Source organism: Capra hircus, chromosome 1, assembly GCF_001704415.2.
Source record: "Capra hircus breed San Clemente chromosome 1, ASM170441v1, whole genome shotgun sequence".
NCBI lineage: Eukaryota > Metazoa > Chordata > Mammalia > Artiodactyla > Bovidae > Capra > Capra hircus.
In genome coordinates this window covers 129,057,399-129,075,329 of record NC_030808.1, presented here as the reverse complement: position 1 = coordinate 129,075,329, position 17,931 = coordinate 129,057,399, and the positions used below count along the sequence as shown (strand labels likewise).

The window sequence follows — 17,931 nt, the reverse complement described above, 5'->3', positions numbered from 1 at the left end:
CCTGGAGAAGGGAACAGCAACCCACTCCAGTATTCTTGCCTGGAGAATTCCATGGACAGAGGAGTGTGGTAAGATACAGTCCATGGGGTCGCAAAGAGGTGGACATGACTGAAAGACTAACACTACACACTAGACACCAGTCATTTATTAGAGCTACATTTTGTAAACATGCTCTTCAAGTCTGTGGCTTCTGTTGGAGTCTCCTGGTGTCCCTTGGAAGGAATATGGGCAGGGGAGGAATATACCCAGTTTTGCACACATACATGACTGCTCTGGCCCCAGTATAGAGAAGGGACTGCAGGGGCTGGGAGTGGTAGTGGGCCAGGTAAGAGATAATGGAGAGTCTGGCCTGAGAGGGGACAGGATAGACGGAGAAAAGAGGCTGCATATGAGGCATGTACAGAAAGTAAGGCTGACAAGGCATGCAAATGCTCATAATGGATTTCCAGCAGGAGAAAGAGAGGTAGGGCTCCCCAAAGAAACATGGTACTATTGTTCCTAATAGCGATACAGAACACTGGGATTTCAGTGTTCTGATAATTTGGGAAAGGTGGGACCTACCAGATTAACTTTAGGGTCCCTTCTAGTGCCGCAAACAAGCCTTCTGGGGATTAACAATTCTAAAATATTCTGAGGTGTGTGCCTAGGTGCATTATGATTGATTAAGATCACACACGTATGTATATCTAACATGCAGAGCTGTGGTCCAAGAAAATAACATGACTGAAACGGAGCACGGTCTATGCATTGAGACCCTTGCAAAAATCAAAGGCAGAAACACTGTTAGCATAGAAAGTGTGAGGCTGGGGAGAAGAAATTCATATTCATGTATTAACTCGATTACCATGTGTGCCTTGCAAATCCGGAGCGCTATCTGTTTAAAATGGGATTTCACATCATTCTGTCCCAAGTGACACAGACAGGATTATGAATGAAAAATCTTTTCCTCAGGCCAGGATACAGAGCTGCGCTCACTTGGGCAGCATACACTAGCACGGGAGAACCTTTATTTAAGGCTGGAAATTCTATTTCCCCAGGAGTCCAAGCCACTGTCTTATCTATTCTCGCCGAATAAACAAAACACCCTGGCAAACGAGATGCAAAGAAGGCCTGAGGGAATGGAGAAGAATGTGAAATCAGGTATGCAGGTCAGTGTCAATGCAATAAAGCAGGAGCTCAGCAGTGACATGTACTTTCTCTTCTGATACTAAAAAAAGGGAGGCTGTGTGAATCAATGAGACAAGTGAGAGTGCAGAAATACAATGTATGAATAGTTGATACCATATATATACACACACATATATATACGGTAGATGTATGTCTATTGGGGATTATCTTAACAATTCTAAAATATTCTAAATTAACAATTCCAAAATATCTTAACAATTCTAATATAAAATATCTAACAATTCTTAAATATATGTAGATATTTATCTACATATATAATAGATATATCCACCATATATATATATAGTAGATCTTTTGTGATGTTTTATTTTAGGGGACAATATATATAAAGGTGGATTTCACTGGTGGCTCAGTGGTAAAGAATCTGATTGCCAAGCAGGAGATGTGGCTTCGATCCTTGGGTCAGGAAGAGCCCCCTGGAGAAGGAAATGGCAACCCACTGCAGTATTCTTGCCTGGGAAATCCTGTGGACAGAGGAGCCTGACGGGCTACAGTCCATGGGGTTACAAAAGAGTCAGACGTGATAGCTACTAACCAGCCACAAATGTGTAAAGGCTAAGGAATGAAGGTTTTGCCTGGTGGGAGCCACAAGGTATGACCATGACTCAGACAGGAGGTCTTCTCCAGCCTAGTTGGGCCTAGTGCCCCGAGCCCACAGAGAGGCTGGTCAGGGAGGCTGACGCTGGCATGCCAAGATGCCTACCGTCAGATGCACGCTATAACACTCAACCTCTTCTTAAGGAGGTGCTGATGAATCTAGCTTGTCATGTTGTCTATTTGGCCCTCTCTTGCCACACGGCCTTTGTGTGTACTGTTCATTCCGCCTGAAAGTCAGCTGCCTCCACCCTTCCCCAAGTCTTGGGAATTTGTCTTTCAGGCCTCAAATCCATCCTCTCTTCTCTGCTGTCTATTCTCTGTCATCGGGGTGAATCCCTGGTGTCTTATGGGGCCTAAACTTTGTACAATCTTGAACGCCCCTTTCCAGAAAAAGAATAAAAAGTTTGAATGTGAAATCAGTACCTACATAATTAAGATCCCTCCAGGCAAACGAGGAGCTGCTTAAGCTTCCTTACTTCACAGGGAACCTGTTGCCTCTGGCTGGCAGAGCACATGGTGGATTTGCCCACTGGAGCCCTCAGGATGGTATGAAATCATGTTTCGTCATGGAAATGCTTGATTCTCATCCATACAATGGTCTGTAAGCTTCTCAAGGGGCGAGACCATGTCCATTTGCTCACATCACTTCTCCTAGTGTTTAGTGCCTACCACAGGCAAGGTCCTTAATAAATGGGATTTGAGTAAATGAATCTTGAAATTTGAGTAATTATAATCACAGAACTATTAGCTCCCACTCATTGGGAATCTCCATTCGCCAGGCCCTGAACATCAGGACTGAGGGTACAGGGTATGTTGGAAGACTCGGCCTGTGAAACAAGGAAGAGAAAACTACTCTGGGCACTGGGATTAGAGGGAGACTGAAGGTGGGGTGCCTCTGAGTCAAGGATGTGGCTTCTGATTCTTATTGTCAACAGCACTGTGTCCCCCAGAATAAACATGACTTCATGACCGGTAGGGATCCCCCTACCCCCAAACTAGACCTTTGTAAGATACTCAGCTGCCATTTCCTAATCTTCTCTCTTGGGAAGCAGAGACCCCATCTCATAAACATCCCCCTTCCACTCTAAGCCATAGTCTTAAACTAGTGGGTCTGGTGATTATCTTCGTTACAATGGGCAGATATTATTACCAGCTACTGAACTGAGGCAGGAATATTGCTAAGCATTCTACAAGGCACAGGATAGCCCCTCCCAGTGAAGAATTCTCTGGTACAGAATGCCGGTAATGCCCAAGGTGAGAAGCCCTGCCTCAAACCCACAGGCTCCCTCTCCATCACTTTTTCTGGATGCTACAGCTGTGTGCTGTTTTTCTCTTTCCCCTCTTTGCTTTCTGTACTCCACACAGAACAGTGGGGGCAATTTACCAGAGTCAATGTGATGCAGTTTCAGCTATACATACAGCTTATTCAAAACAAAATGAATAACTTTCACACCACTCTAATGGCAGAAAGTGAAGAGGAACCAAAGAACCTCTTGATGAGGGTGAAAGAAGAGAGTGAAAAAGCTGGCTTGAGACTCAGCACTAAAAAAACTAAGATCATGGCATCTTGTCCCATCCTTCATGGCAAATAGAAGGGGAAAAGGTGGAAGCAGTGACAGATTTCCTCTTCTTGGGCTCTAAAATCAATGCAGATGGTAACTGCTGCCAAGAAATTAGAAGACAGTTGCTTCTTGGCAGGAAAGGTATGACAAACCTAAATAGTGTATTAAAAAGCAAAGATATCATTTTGCCAACAAAGGTCTATATAGTCAAGGCTATGGTCCTATCAGTAGTCACGTATACAGATGTGACAGTTGGACTATAAAGAAGGCTGAATGCCGAAAAATTGATGCTTTCGAACTGTGGTGCTGGAGAAGACTCTTGAGAATCCTTTGGACAGCAAGGAGATCACACCAGTCCATCCTAAAGGAAATCAAGCCTGAACACTCATTGGAAGGACTGATGCTGAAGCTCCAATACTTTGGCCACCTGATGTGAAGAGTCAGCTCATTGGAAAAGACCCTGATGCTGGGAAAGATTGAAGGCAGGAGGAGAAGGGGATGACAGAGGAGGAGATGGTTGGATGGCATCACTGATTAAATGGACATGAACTTGGGTAAACTCCAGGAGATGGTGAGGGAGGCCTGGCATGCTGCAGTCCATGGGGTTGCAAAGAGTCAGGCATGATTTGGTGACTGAATGACAACTCTAGGCCAGTGCGTTGAATGGTCTGGGAACCTTATTCAAATACAGAGTGAGTCAATAGATGTGGGCTGGAGCCCGAGAGTCTCTTTCTAATCAGTTCCCCGGGGATGCAAACACTGGGCCTGCAAGCACACTTGTAGTAGCAAATTTCTTGGCACTTAGGATACAGCAGCAAAGAATACAAAGGCCCCTGCCCTTGGGGAGTGTCCAGTTGGGCTAGAAGTGTATTGGACACAAATAAGGGTGGAGAGGTTGAAGTCAGAGGCACTCAGAGTCTTAGAAAGTCAGCTGGAAGAGAATGTAGAGGATGTCTAACCACACTTCCCCATTTTAGAGACTGGGAAACTGAGGCCCACCGTGGAGAAGGGAGCTAGTTTACATAACACAGCTTGCTGTGCCAGCTTTGGGGCAAGACTATTTGATTCCTATTCCCCTCCCCTGAATTAGCAGGGTCCTTAGGGAGCCTCTGAGGGCATAGCTCATCAGAGTGAGGAAAGGTCAGCAGCTTAGGGGTTACAGGGGCAGAAGTCTGGAGACTCCCACAGGGGGCTCCCCCCAACTCCACTCTCCTCACAGGGAACCCTGATTCCCAACTTCACTCATGTCCATCCTGACACACCTGCAGACACTGGGATATATTTTGGGAGATACTAGATTCTTCCCACCAACTCTGTGTTTCTGCACGATTGAATTTGTAACAAGGATGAACCAGGGCAAAGTCTGGGAGAAGTAAATTCTAAAAGCATTCAGTCAGCAAGTGGAAAGAGTCAACTCAAACAGGGTTTGGCCAGTCAAAATCTCCTCCTAATCAGGAGTGGAAGGACAAATCCTGGACCTACACTGGGCTCCTAGGGGCATCTTCCAGGGCTCACCTGAACAGAGCCATTGACCCAGAGCTTAGAGAACCTTTCGCTTGGAAAGCAGTTGCTTCCTCCACGGCTGGTACCTGGGACTAGAAACGTTTAAATTCATGTCAGTTGGACTGGAACAGTAGCAAATTTCATGGAGTAGCTAAAAAGAAAAGAAACAACTGCTATATCAGGCATTAATAATAAAACAAAGAAAGAAAAAGATAAACTTTTCATTAGTACTTTTTCATGTCAATTTATTATTTATCCCTTCGCCGATATTCAAACAGGCAGGCCATCATAAAACATTCAAAAAGATTCTCTAAAACAGTCAAAGCATCTGTTTTAACTCAGCTCTTTTTTAGAAACCTGGAAATCAGGAACCCTGGCATTTATATAATAGAATAGCTGTATTGAAAAAATATATATGTATACTGTATCAAAAATAGTTTGAGGATCACTACTTAGAAAGATTTTAATTTAAATTTTACCAATGACCAGGAGGCAGGCAGACAACAGCTCATAAAAGAAGATTCAGTGTCAATCAACAAAGTGCTGCTCCCGAATGTAGGCCTTCATGAGTGCTGTTTTGTTGAAACAAGGTCTTGGCAAAGCCCACTGTTTGGTAATTAGCATCCTGTCAAGTCTCTCCAATCAAGGCCCACAGGTTGCACCTGGTCCCAGTTAAAAAAGGCTTTGTGGGCAATTCTGATCTGACCCTCAGGGGCCCCTGCCATGTGCAGAACCACCTTCTGTGTTCATGCCATAACTACCATTTACAAAGCAAGGAGGCCTCTTCCACCAGAGGTTCTGAGAGCTTTTGTCTAATCCTGATGCGCTCCACACCACTTTAACCTCGATGATAAATGTCCATCCTTGTAATGCAGACCTTTGCTCCTCCCTGAAGAAGGTATCTCTTCCTGGGACAGAAGATGCCGCAGAAGCAAAATCATTGTTGAAACAAACCAAATGCAAAATGGAAAGATTTCAGAAAACAAAGACCATAAGGGCCCTGTCTTCAGGACGAGCTGGTTGGAAAAGAAGGGGCTGGCCCTCCCTGGGTTGGCAAGCCTTCATTCCCTCTCTGGGCTGGGATCCCGGAGGTAGAGGTTGTGTTCCCTGATGTAGGAAATGACAGCATCCGGGAGCAGGTACTTCACGCTTTGCCCCTGGCTCAGGGCCCACCTGACGTATGTGGCGCTGATCTCGTTCTGCACTGGCTCCCTGGCCAGGTGGATCTGGTCCTGGTATCTCTGCAGGATGGGCGAGTCCAAGACATATCCCTTGGGGTCATGCCCTGCTCGGGTCACACACACCAAGCCAAACTTCTCCACTATTTCCTGGATGTGTGTGTCTTTCCAGAGGCTGGGGGTCTGGAAGGTCTTGAGGAAATCTGCCCCGCAGAGGAGCTTCAGCTCAGGCACAGCTGGAAAAACAAGGGTGGATCTCAAGAAAGTAACAGGAGGGTCATGGCCAGGAAAGATAGCGTCATATTCTGTTTGAGATTTTCACCAAACACTTTTCTTGGAATGTATGGGGAACTCAATGTCTATGTGTTCATGACTCAAGGAGAAAAAGCATGTTGATGAATCTGAAGCTACTTTAGGGACATACAGTTGTTAAGTAATACTTGAATCAATACATCTTTTGTTTAAGGTTGGCAAAATGCCAAGTAATCCAAAATGGATTTTCTTTTCAGTGTCATACCACAAGGCTGTCTGTGGTTGCTGGAGCCCGTAGTAGGTCCAGCAAGACCAAAGGTGGCTGTGCTGAACCTAGAACTCTTGTCTTCTGATAGAAGGTGAGGTTCTTAAAGCCCTAGGACTAATAGACGGTGGACCTCCGGCAAGTCACCGCCTTTCTCAAAATCTATTTCAGCCCTGGGCTTCTCTGGGAGCTCAGCGGTAAAGAACCTGCCTTTCAGTGCAGGAGACATGGGTTTGATCTCTGATCTGGGAAGATCCCACAGGCTGCTGAGCAACTAAGCCCCTGCGCCACAGCTACTGACCTGTGCTCCACAACGAGAGAAGCCACAGCAATGAGAAGCCCACGCAGCCCGCTGAAGCGCAGACCCCGCTCGCCGCAATGGGAAAGAAGTCTTCACAGCGACAAAGACCCAGCGCAACCAAAACCAAGTTAAATAAATACATTTGCATTGCTTGCTTCGCTTCAGTCGTGTCCGACTCTTTGCCAACATGGACCGCAGCCCACAGGGCTCCTCTGTCCATGGGGTTCTGAAGGCAAGAACACTGGAGTGGGGTTGCCATTTTCTTCTCCAGGGGATCTTCCCGACCCAGAAGTTAAACCTGTGTCTCTTATGTCTCTCTCATGTGGCGCACAGGCGGTTCTTTACCACTAGGGCCAATCTATGCCAGCCCTAACTTCTGGTACCTTTGTAAGTACAATTCCATCTTAAAGGTTAATTATAAAGGATCTTTGGGTAACTAAAAGATCTCTGAAACCTCGGCTGGTGAGCTTTTCATCTGTTTTCAATAAAACAAAGCTCTAGAACAACTGATCAATGTGGATAATCCTTTAGCATTTGTTCTAACAGAGAGTGATGATTGTGATGATTAAAGAATACTCTTTACTATGGGCACTATTATTAAGTGCTTTATGTGTTTAATTTCATTTGAGCCTCAGAGTAACCTCAGGAGATAGGTGTTATTGTCATGCCCATTGTGCAGAGGGGGAAACTGAGGCATAGAGAGCCGTGTGACTTGCCTGAGGTTATTCATTGCTAGCAGAGTCAGCCCGCCTCCACTGGGGTAGGGGGGGGCATTTGAAACCCCTGGGCTCTGCTGCCGCCTGCTGGCAGGAATTGTACATGCATCACTCTGCCTGGATTTTCCTCGCACCATTCCTATTCCTGTCCCTTTGAATGGGCTAATCAGAAAAACTAAGTCCATGCTAGAAGCAAACAGCAGGGCCTCTGGTCCTTCTGGAAGTCGGTTCTAGCTTCAGTGAACAGCAAAGGCTGGGCTCTTAGAGCAAGAACATCTCAGTCACCATGAAACCTCAGCTGGGAAGGGCTTCAGGGATATCTGCTGAGGGGACACCTGATGTAAACTGTCAGCTTAGGCTCCTCTATTGTGGAAACTTTAAGGGAATCTGGACATGGATTAGAGAGATGAGTTTACAAAGGAGCACTTGACCAGCGATGCACTGGAAAGTGAGAAGCTGGACATATCATAAGAGGTCAGAGTTCCCGCCTCGGTTGGGTACTGGCTGCTGCGGGGCTGAAGCTGAGATCCTTCCTTGGGCCTCAGTTTCCCCGTCCATGAAACAATGGCACTGGACTTGTTTACTCAGTTTAAGGCATCAGATGTAATCATAGAAACATACTTCAAACACTTTAGCAGTGTACTACTGGTATAATAAAATGATATTCAAACATTTATTAAGACATGTATTCATGAATTCTCCATGGTTAAGAACTAGGACTCTAGAGCCAGACTTTGATATTCACATCCTGACTCTGCCATCTGACAGCTATGTGACCTCAAGTTTAAAATGAGGATATTAACACCACTTATCTCACAGGATTATTTTAGAATTGAATGAACTTATAAATATATCTAGCTTCCCTGGTGGCTCAGAGGTTAAAGCGTCTTCCTCCAATGCGGGAGACCTGGGTTCGATCCCTAGGTTGGGAAGATCCCCTGGAGAAGGAAATGGTAACCCACTCCAGTATTCTTGCCTGGAGAATCCCATGGACAGAGAAGCCTGGTAGGCTACAGTCCAGGGGGTTGCAAAGAGTCGGACACGATTGAGCGACTTCACTTTTAAAAATATAAAACACTTAGAACAGAGAACAGAAAAAGTGTGGTATGTGTTAGCTACCATCCATCCATTCACCCATTCATCCATATACCTATTTATCCACCAATCCACTCACTGGCACATTCACCAAGCATTTATGGAGAGTGTCCTAAGTGCATTTAAAATTTATTCAGTAACTTAAGATTTTTCACTCATTTGGGCTGGTCCCATTGCTTACAACATGTATGTGGATTCAAACTATTCCATATCTGTGAGATTTTACTCTACTTTCTTATTTATCTGACCACTGTAACACAGAAAGAGACCAGTGTTTGATCTTTCAAGCAACTGAACTGTTATTTTGTGCTGAATCCCAGGGACAGGGGAGCCTGGTGGGCTGCCGTCTATGGGGTCGCACAGAGTCGGACATGACTGAAGCGACCTAGCAGCAGCAGCGGCAGCTCTTCCTATGGGAGAGGTTAAGTGATGTGCATTGAATTTCAGGGTCTCCTGGGGTCTGGGCACACCTCCCTGTTCCCACAGGTCAGGGTTTCTTCTGTAGGTTTCTGTGGGGATGATCTCCACATGCCTGCTTCAATATTAAATACTGCTTGAATTTATTAACAATGACAGTATGGAATACAATTCACTCTGAGCCCTTGCCCAGAAGGAACAGGTACCCACACCTGCCCCATCCCCCAAGTCAAAAGGCACGCCCGTGGGGCTGGTGCGATGGATCCCTCCTGCCAGCCACATGCACCTTAGACCCCAACTCTGGGCAGTCCTGTCATCAGGCCCCTTAAAGGCAGTTACATTTCCTTTCAGAACCATTCATATCACTGCTACGAAATCGGCAGACTGAGTTACTCTGAGTCCAGTCTGTAAGTCTGAGGTTTTGAATAAAAGCTGCCGATTTGACTTGTCTTAACAGTGACTCAGCGACATAGATGTCAATGGCATTTTGGGGCAGTGTGCTCTGTCTTTGAATAACCACAGGCTCTGGAGAGCAGATGAAGCAGAGATTCACACAGGAAGCAAGAGAAGTGCCACCAGGACCTGTCTGTCTGAATGTGCAGTTGCCCACACTCTGACATTAAAGAGCACCAACCCGGGGGCCAGTCAGCCCTGGGTTCCAGTCTCAGTTACAGCTGATGGGCCTGTTTCCTCACCTGTAGTAGGGACAATAAAGCCTCCTTTGGGAGTTATGGAAGTTGAGTGCTGGTGAGAATGCAATGGAAACTTCCTGCCTAGTGCAGCACGTGAACACAGGCACGGAGGGTGGTGTCTGGAGTGTAGGCTTCCGGGTCTAGACAGGATAGCCACGATGAAGCCAGGTATTGGGGTCTGAAGTGTGTGTGCGTGCTCAGTTGTGTCCAACTCTTTGCAACCCCATGAATTGTAGCCCACCAAGCTCCTCTGTCCATGGAATTTTCCAGGCAAAATACTGGACTGAGTTGCCACTTCCTACCCTAGGGGATCTTCCTGACCGTGGAATTGAAGCATCTCCTGCATTGGCAGGTTGATTCTTTACCACTGAACCACCAGGGAAGCCCACTGGTATATGAGGGGAATGCCCATACTAATTATACAAGGCCACCTTGAAACAGGCAGTGTGAAATGGAAACAGATGAAGCATCTGCTCTCGTTGTATGGAAAGAGAATCCTCTGAGCTATGCTTGGCCCCAGCAGCCAAGGCAGGGACTACCTTCACAAGCGACAGAACTGGGCTATCAAAGGACTGAAAGTGTCCCAAAGTGTGACACCCAAGTGGCCCAGGACAAGGCAATCCACACGCCTCTGGGTGAGTCCAAGGAGGACCACAAATCACAGCTGTGATGGGGAAAGCAGGGCCCTGGCGGCCAGAAGATGCTGAGCTCAGCTGCAGAGCAGAACAGCACATGACAGGGTACACGGCACACAAAATGGTCCTTTAAAAAGGTCACTAGTAGCACGTAAGTTACCTCGTCAGAAGCCAAACTCACGTGAGAAAAACTCCACCTTTCTTTCTTAATTGCTCTTATTTTTTTTTCTGATGACAAACATGAAATCTGTGTCAACTGTGGACCGTGTGGAAAATATAAGTATTTAAAGTAGAAAAATAACAACAATAATTCTGCTTTCTACAAAAAATTGTCAATATTTTGGTGTATTTCTTAGTCTTTTGTATTTAAACATGCAAATAGATGTGAAAGTACATTTACATATGTTTATATACTTGAGATTATCCAGTCTTATATCCTGATTTTTTTCCCACTTACCTCCTAAGTGTTTCGCCATATCATGAAAACCTTTTGTGTGGGTTCTTCATCCTATATTATACATAGTAAATTTACTTATACATTCCCTAACATTTTAACACTGAGGTTGCTTTATGTTCTGCCATTGTAGTTTTACAATTTTTTGCTGCGATAAACATCTTTCTCATAAGTCTTTGTCCCAATTTCTAATTACCTCTTCAGGCAGATTCCTAGAAGGGGAATTTATCAAGCAAAGGGCACAGGCATTTTTAAAGCCCTGGATATATTTTGGCAAATTGAAAAGCCCACTTTTCATTCAATGCAAACTTCCTTTTTTTCCCCAAACTTCCCTTTTTAACAGTTACTTTGGAAGAGAACAAGAAGAGTAGGATTTAGGGTTTGAACGGACAGAAAGGGAATAAAGGACAAACCCCCAATGCCATGGGGCCAAGCAGAGCAGGCTAGTAGCCCCTGGACAAGCACATCCAAAAAGAAAGTGGGGTGACTTGAAGAGGTGGAGGGGGAACTGGTTTCTTAGGGAGGGTTCCTTCTTAGAGAAGGGCGTTACAGGACAGACAGGTTTTCAACAGCAGAGCCACAAAGGGAGGTGGGAGAAGAGGCAGGCCAGGCAAAGAGACAGGGCTTCTGGAAGCATCTGCAGAGAGGTGAGAAGCTGGGAGCCTCAGTGTGGAATCCCTCCTGCCTCACTGGCAGCTGCTTCCTTCTCTCGCCACAGGTTCCAGCATCCTGAATGGCTTGGGGTGGCCAGCACTTCCTGCCCTGCGTGCCTTATTCAGCTGCTCTTCTGCCCCCCAGGTGTCCCCCACCCCAGATAACCTACGGGTCTGCAAGTGGTGATGCAGCGTTGCCTCCTTCAGACCACTCCCCTATCCACACCTGGACTCACTGCCAAACATAGATGGTCTCCAGCTCAGGACAGGTGCTGGGCAGGCCCCTGCTGTTCTCGGCCAGCGTCCCGAGAACTCTATCAGGAGTGACTGCTGAGCCAGAGGTGATTCAGAAAGCAGACAGAGGGCTGAGAATGAGCACTGTGTGCTGTGCTCAGGGCTGGGGGACAAGCGAGGAGGAGCCCTTGCAGGCTCCGGAGGAGAGGCAGACAGGGAGGCCAGAGGAATGTAATAAATACTGGAGAAGCTCCTCAGATAGGAAACTGTAGCTCCTTCTTTCTTGGGTTCCCGCTCAACAGCACAGCTCCCCAGACTGGCGGTAAAGCAGATCCCCAGCGTGCCTATTAACCATCGAGTTCCAGGCCCCTCCCCCTCAGGAGGTCTGGGGCGTGGCCTGGGCTTCAGTGTTTTTAGTAAGCCGCCCAGGTGATTCTGCTGTGAGTGATGCTTTGATCAGCATCCGGGGACTGCAGCGGGAAACTTGAGGGCATTTTCAAGGCCTCTTAATTAATTTATTTTTAATATATATATTTTTCAGATTCTTTTTCGTTATAGGTTATTGTTCCCTGTGCTATACAGTAGGCCCCTGTTGTTTACCTATTTTATATATAGTAGGGTGTATATGTCAATACCAGACTCCTAGTTTATCTCGTCTCACCCCACCTTTCAAGTCCTTTTAGAAGAGCGGTTCCCAGTCTGTGTTCTGGAGCACCAGTTCTGAGGAATACTAATATGCATTAAAAAGAGCCCCATGATTAAAAAGTGCTAAGAATGGCTGCGAGCTACTTCCCTTCCTTATAAGAGTCACATGCACATGAACATAGTAAAGGCTCTGGAAATCCTATAGAATTCTAAGACAGCACTGTAAGCGTGTTTAACCACAACAATCTAGAGCTCTTCTCATAGGGCAATAGTGTCCCACCAGCTAAAGTTGGGAGAGCTGCTGGAGGCAACCCCACGGAAGAGCCTGTTGGAATGCTGGCCGGGTGGGACCAGTGATCCCTTGCTCCTGGCCCACCCTGCCCCCCATCACTGTGCTCTCGTTTATGTGCCTGAGGGGCTGTGCATTTAACCCCTGGTACCAGGGCTGCCATGGGAGGTGCTCTGAAATTACAGCTGACAAGGTTCCATCAAACACCAGGAGCTGACCACGGGGTAGAAACCCAGGGCTGCAAATTAAAAGGAAGATCCAAATAGATGTTAAATCCCTTAAAACTAGGTTTCCTTTTCCAAGTAAAACACTTGAGTAACAATGCTATACAGTGCCAGGTTAAGCGATATAATGGCACATTTTGTATTCAAAAAGGCTAAGGCTTTCCAACTAGCTCAGCAGCACCCAGAAGTTGATTCCGGCTTAGTCCTGGCTGTAATCCAGGTCACAAGCACAAGTCACAAGGTAGGTAAACTCCTTTGGGGCAGGAAATCCCACTTGAGCAAACGATTTACAAGGGATGGTGGCAGATTCTTTAACCTGACTTTTCAACACGGGAAGTGTCACCCCAAGCAGGCCTCAATACTCTTTCCTGTGCCCAGGGGCTATGGCTCACATGGGTTCTCACCTGAAGCCCTGATATCTCACCCCCCCCATGCTCCGCACCCCCGACAGAGCAGAGGGTTAGCACCTACCTGTGGAGGCGGGGGAGCTGGCACTGCCTTGGTCTGGGTCTTCCATCTGGGGCAGAGATCTGAGCAGTTCGCTGTGATGATGCCTGTGGGGTAGGCATATGGGCTCAGGGTGCATCCATGTGGCCTGCAGTCCCCCCACACGGCCCAGGGGGGTCTCTGATTTTAAGTCTCATTCTGCCTTTGTCCATTTAAGGTAGCTCATTCCACAAATACGTACTGAGGGCCTACTGTGTGCCAGGCCTTGTGCCAGGTGATGCATCTGGGTCCTGACAGACCACCCCATCCAAGACTGCCTTCTATGAGCCCCAGCTGAAAGGAGGAAACAAGCAGATTTCTACTCTTTTAAGTATTTTCTTTCAGTAGCTCACTTTTTATAAAAGTTGAATAGGGATTAAGGACCTGGGCTATCAGAATCAGACTTAAGTTCCAAGTACAAATTTTCAGCTGTAAAAAGCTGGGATAATATAGCTACTTTTCAGACTTCTGTGAAGGTAAGTAAGTTACCACACAGTAAGCACTGGCACCGGGTTTCCCTGATGGCTCAGCAGGTAAAGAGTCCATTCGCAATGCAGGAGGCCCAAATTTGATCCCTGGGTTGAGGAGATCCCCTGGAAAATTCTCCAGATGGAGGAGCCTGGCGGGCTACAGTCCATGGGGTCACAAAGAGTCGAACACAAGTGAGCGACTTAACAGTTTCAAGCGCTGGCACAGTGCATGGCCCATAGCTGCCTCTCAAAACAGAGGCTTGCTCGGATCATAAGCTAGTACTTTAGAACCTGACTGGGTCGTGGCTCAGAGCCCGGTTTGGAGCTTGACTGCCTGGGTTGAATCCAGTCTCTCCCACCAGCCAGCAGTAGGACCCTGGGTGGGTGTTTCATGTCTCAGTACCTGCAAAACGAGGAATGATGACAGTGCCTGCCTCCCAAGCGTGGTCATGAAGATGAAAGGAGTAGATGTGCAAAGTCCACGGAGGGGTGTAGAGCGCAGAGCAAATCGCAAATCTCATTATATGTTAGCAGTTTGGATGTGATTAGACTTAACACCCATTTGGTAGGCCTGGCTCTTTTCGCAATCTGTCTTCTGAAAATCAAGAGATACCTGTGCCTTCTCTTTAATCAAACATGGGTAAGCACTAAGTCTTGTATCAATCTGATCTTCCGTCCTCCGTCTGCTGTATTATGCATTGACTGGAGCTGTGTTTGGGGAAAAGCGCCTGATGGGAGAAGCAGGTATTTTCAGTAAGAGTGGCTGGGTTCAAGTGTAGGCTGTCCTGCTTGTACGCTACTGGGTGTCATGAACACTCTCAGAGCCTCACTGACCTCTATTCCCCTTGTTTGGTCAGGAAAGTTAATGGCAGCCTTGTCTACACTGAGTATCACACGACCATGAAGGAGCAAGGGCTTCTCCAGGACTGGGGAAGAGGCTGATGCTGATTGTTAGGAGAAGGTGCCGTGTAGGAGGTGCAGTGTAGAAGTTAAGTTCTAGAATGAGACTGCCTGGGGTGGTATACTGGTTCCAAATAGTAGCGCTGGAATCTTCTTAGGTGCCTTAAGCAATCTGCCTCCCCTTTCCTCATCGGTAGAATGGGAGACAATGACAGTACCCACCTCAGAGAGCTATAACGAGGCTGAATTAAAGAGCTCAGCACAGCCCATCCACAGAAAAGTGCCCAATCAACATGAGCTGTTATTAACAGCCTTTCTCTCAGTCTATCTTCCCCACCAGATTGTGAATAGGAAACTCATTTAATTTATCCTTTTATTTTTGGTACCTAGGAAACTGCTTACCTAAAGTCGGCCGAATTCAGGAAAGATGGAAGGGGGATAAATAAATACATTTAGTTCAGGTCCAAAGTCCTTCCTGATGGTCTCAGAGACTCACTTGAGTCTTCTTAGGGCCTTGCTGGACTCGTCTGTGCTTCCATTATTGTCTTCTTTAAAATATAAATTTGTAGTTTTTATTTTTAAATTTTATTTTTAAAATGTTTTCTTGGCCATGCCACATGGCATGTAGGATCTTAGTTCCCCAACCAGGGAGTGAATCAGCGCCCCTTGCATTGGAAGCATGGAGTGTTAACCACTGGACCATCAGGAAAGTCCCTCTTACTGCTTCGGTTTTAGAAAGCATCGCCTCTTGAGGCTTCATTCCCAGATTAGTCTGGAATTTCACAACAGATGGAAACAGGTTTGGGTGCCATCTTTACTTTCTCACTGTAGGATTTTGAATATGTTGTTGACTCTTTCAGAACCTGTTTCCTCACCTGTGAAATGGGGCCAAACTCATTTACTTCTCAGAGCTGCTGAGTTGCCTAGTTATTCTATGCTTGGCACACATAGTAGGTGATCAGTAAAAGCTGGTATTCTCATTTTATTTTCACTGATCTTGAAGCCCCTGCTTTGAACAGTAGCTGGAACTCTGAACTCTGGTGTGCAAAAGGTTACTTTCAGTGCCAAATGCATCTTCCTCACAGACCTCCACTCTGCCTTTGTGGGGTCGGGGGGCCATTGCTTCCTTTTGTTGCTTGCCTGAGTGGTACTCTGGTGTGCCCAGCCTTGGGCCTGATGACTGACCCTGGCAGCATATTTTTTGTGTCCTCAGCAGCCCCTGGTCTCCAGGTAAGCCTGATCAGAGGGTCACTGCGGCGGAAACAGAGTCAGCCACGTGGTGATCCCCCCTGTAGATCACTGGTTTTGAAGATGGCCATACGTATGGCTTCAGAGTCCAACAGACTGGGGTTCTACCACTTGCTTATCATCTGTTGTGCAACTTAGTTAACTCCGCCTCTCTGAGCCTCAGTTTCCTCACCTGTAGGATGAGGGCAACACAGGCTCATATTTGCCAAGGGGCACTTAAGCTGCTGTTGCTAGACCACATCCCATGGTATCATGGCCAAGGCCTGCCCAGCATGGGGAAAGGGTGAGTGAAATAAGCTATCAAGTGCTCCAGAAGCATGAAAGCTGACCCAGATTTAAAAAATTAAAAAAAAAATAAGTAACTTGATAAGGAGAAAAAGAACACTCAAGAAACCCTACAGTGAATCGACTTCATAGTGATGCATGTCACTGTCGCCATGATGTAGAGTCACTGTTGACTCCACCAAGTAAGAGTTAGTCGCTCAGTCCTGTCTGACTCTTGCAACCCCACGGACTGTAGGCCACCAGGCTCCTCTGTCCATGGGACTTACCAGGCAAGAATACTGGAGTGGGTAGCCATTTCCTTCTCCAGGGGATCTTCCCAACCCATGAATCAAACCCGGGTCTGATGTACTGCAGGCAGATTCTTTACCATCTGAGCTACCAAGAGGATACTAAATGGAGCAAAATGGTGGGAGCATCTTAGAGCATTCCACCATGCTTCTAGAATCACCTCACTTTACAATTTTAACCAGATTTTCAATCTTAAAAAGTGTTTTTGGTCATTTTAGGAAAACATTAGTAACTGAACAAAATTTCTAATGAAGGCCACTCCAAATACTGAAAAGACTCTCAACTGGCTGATAAAACAGTGCTGTCTTTGTCAGTGGATTCTCAACCTTGGCTGCACAAAATAAGCCATTTGGGAACCTTTAAAATATCCATGCCTAGACCCTGCCTATCACCCTGGAAAAATCATAAGTTTGGGTAGGAGAGGTTGAACATTTAAAAAAAGCTTCCCAGGTGAGTCCAACAGCCAGGATTGGGACCACTGGTTTGGATCCATCCCGGTATTAATCATAAAATATGATTCACATACTTGGTGATTGAGACTGTGGGCCTCAACCCTGGCCACAGATTAGAATCACTATGGAGCTCTTAACAATCCTGACGCCGCATCCCAGACCAATGACATCCCAGTCTCTGGGGTAAGACTCAGGCTTCTGTGCTTTTGAAAGCTCTCTTGGTGATTTGGTGTGCAGCCAGGGCTGAGAAGCATCTGTCTAAAGCATGCAGTAAAAGGAGAAAAAGAATGCATCCTGTAAATCTTAGGCCTGCAGTTTGTAGCAGGATATTAATATGTGGTACTGTGGTCAAATCCTGTTTACCCGTGAATGGCTTATCTGTTATGAGAATAAACTATGGGCCAGTTAGGGACACAGGGAAGGTATTCTTTACCAACTGAGGTGGAATTGCAGGCAGATTCTGAGCTATCAGGGAAGTCCCTAACATTGTTAAGCACCTATTATAAACCAGGTGCACACTTTCCTGGTATCTAGGCTAGTAAAGAGTCCTCCTGCAACGCAGCAGACCTGGGTTGGGACGATCCCCTGGAGAAGGGCATGGCAACCCACTCCAGTATTCTTGCTTAGCAAATCCCCATGGACCGGGGAGCCTGGTGGCCTACGGTCCATAGGGTCGCAAAGTGTCGGATAGCACAGCACATAAGCCAGGTGTTTCCCTGCACCACCTCATTTAATGTAGACAGTATCCCAGTGAAGTGGATGATGTCATCCCTATCTTATTAGTTGAAGAGAGAGCCCGTCTCACTTACCTCAAGTCAGTTCACTAGTAAATTTGGCTCCAAGATCTGGGCCCGAGGCCTCAGCGCCTCCCACCGGGTGGAGGAGGACCGAGTCTCTGTTTC

The 17,931-nt window shown here is 46.6% G+C and overlaps 1 protein-coding gene across 1 annotated transcript in view; it reads right to left on the bottom strand.

The window, feature by feature from the left end:
- The window catches only part of NMNAT3 (nicotinamide nucleotide adenylyltransferase 3), a 123,665-nt gene continuing 110,808 nt past the window's right edge, over positions 5,075-17,931 (bottom strand). The window contains exons 4-5 of the mRNA XM_018049838.1: positions 13,372-13,454; positions 5,075-6,264 (exon numbers count right to left, since the gene is read on the bottom strand). Coding sequence (XP_017905327.1) covers positions 5,912-6,264; positions 13,372-13,454 — 436 coding nt within the window. The 3' untranslated portion in view covers positions 5,075-5,911. The remainder of the gene's footprint in view (positions 6,265-13,371; positions 13,455-17,931) is intronic.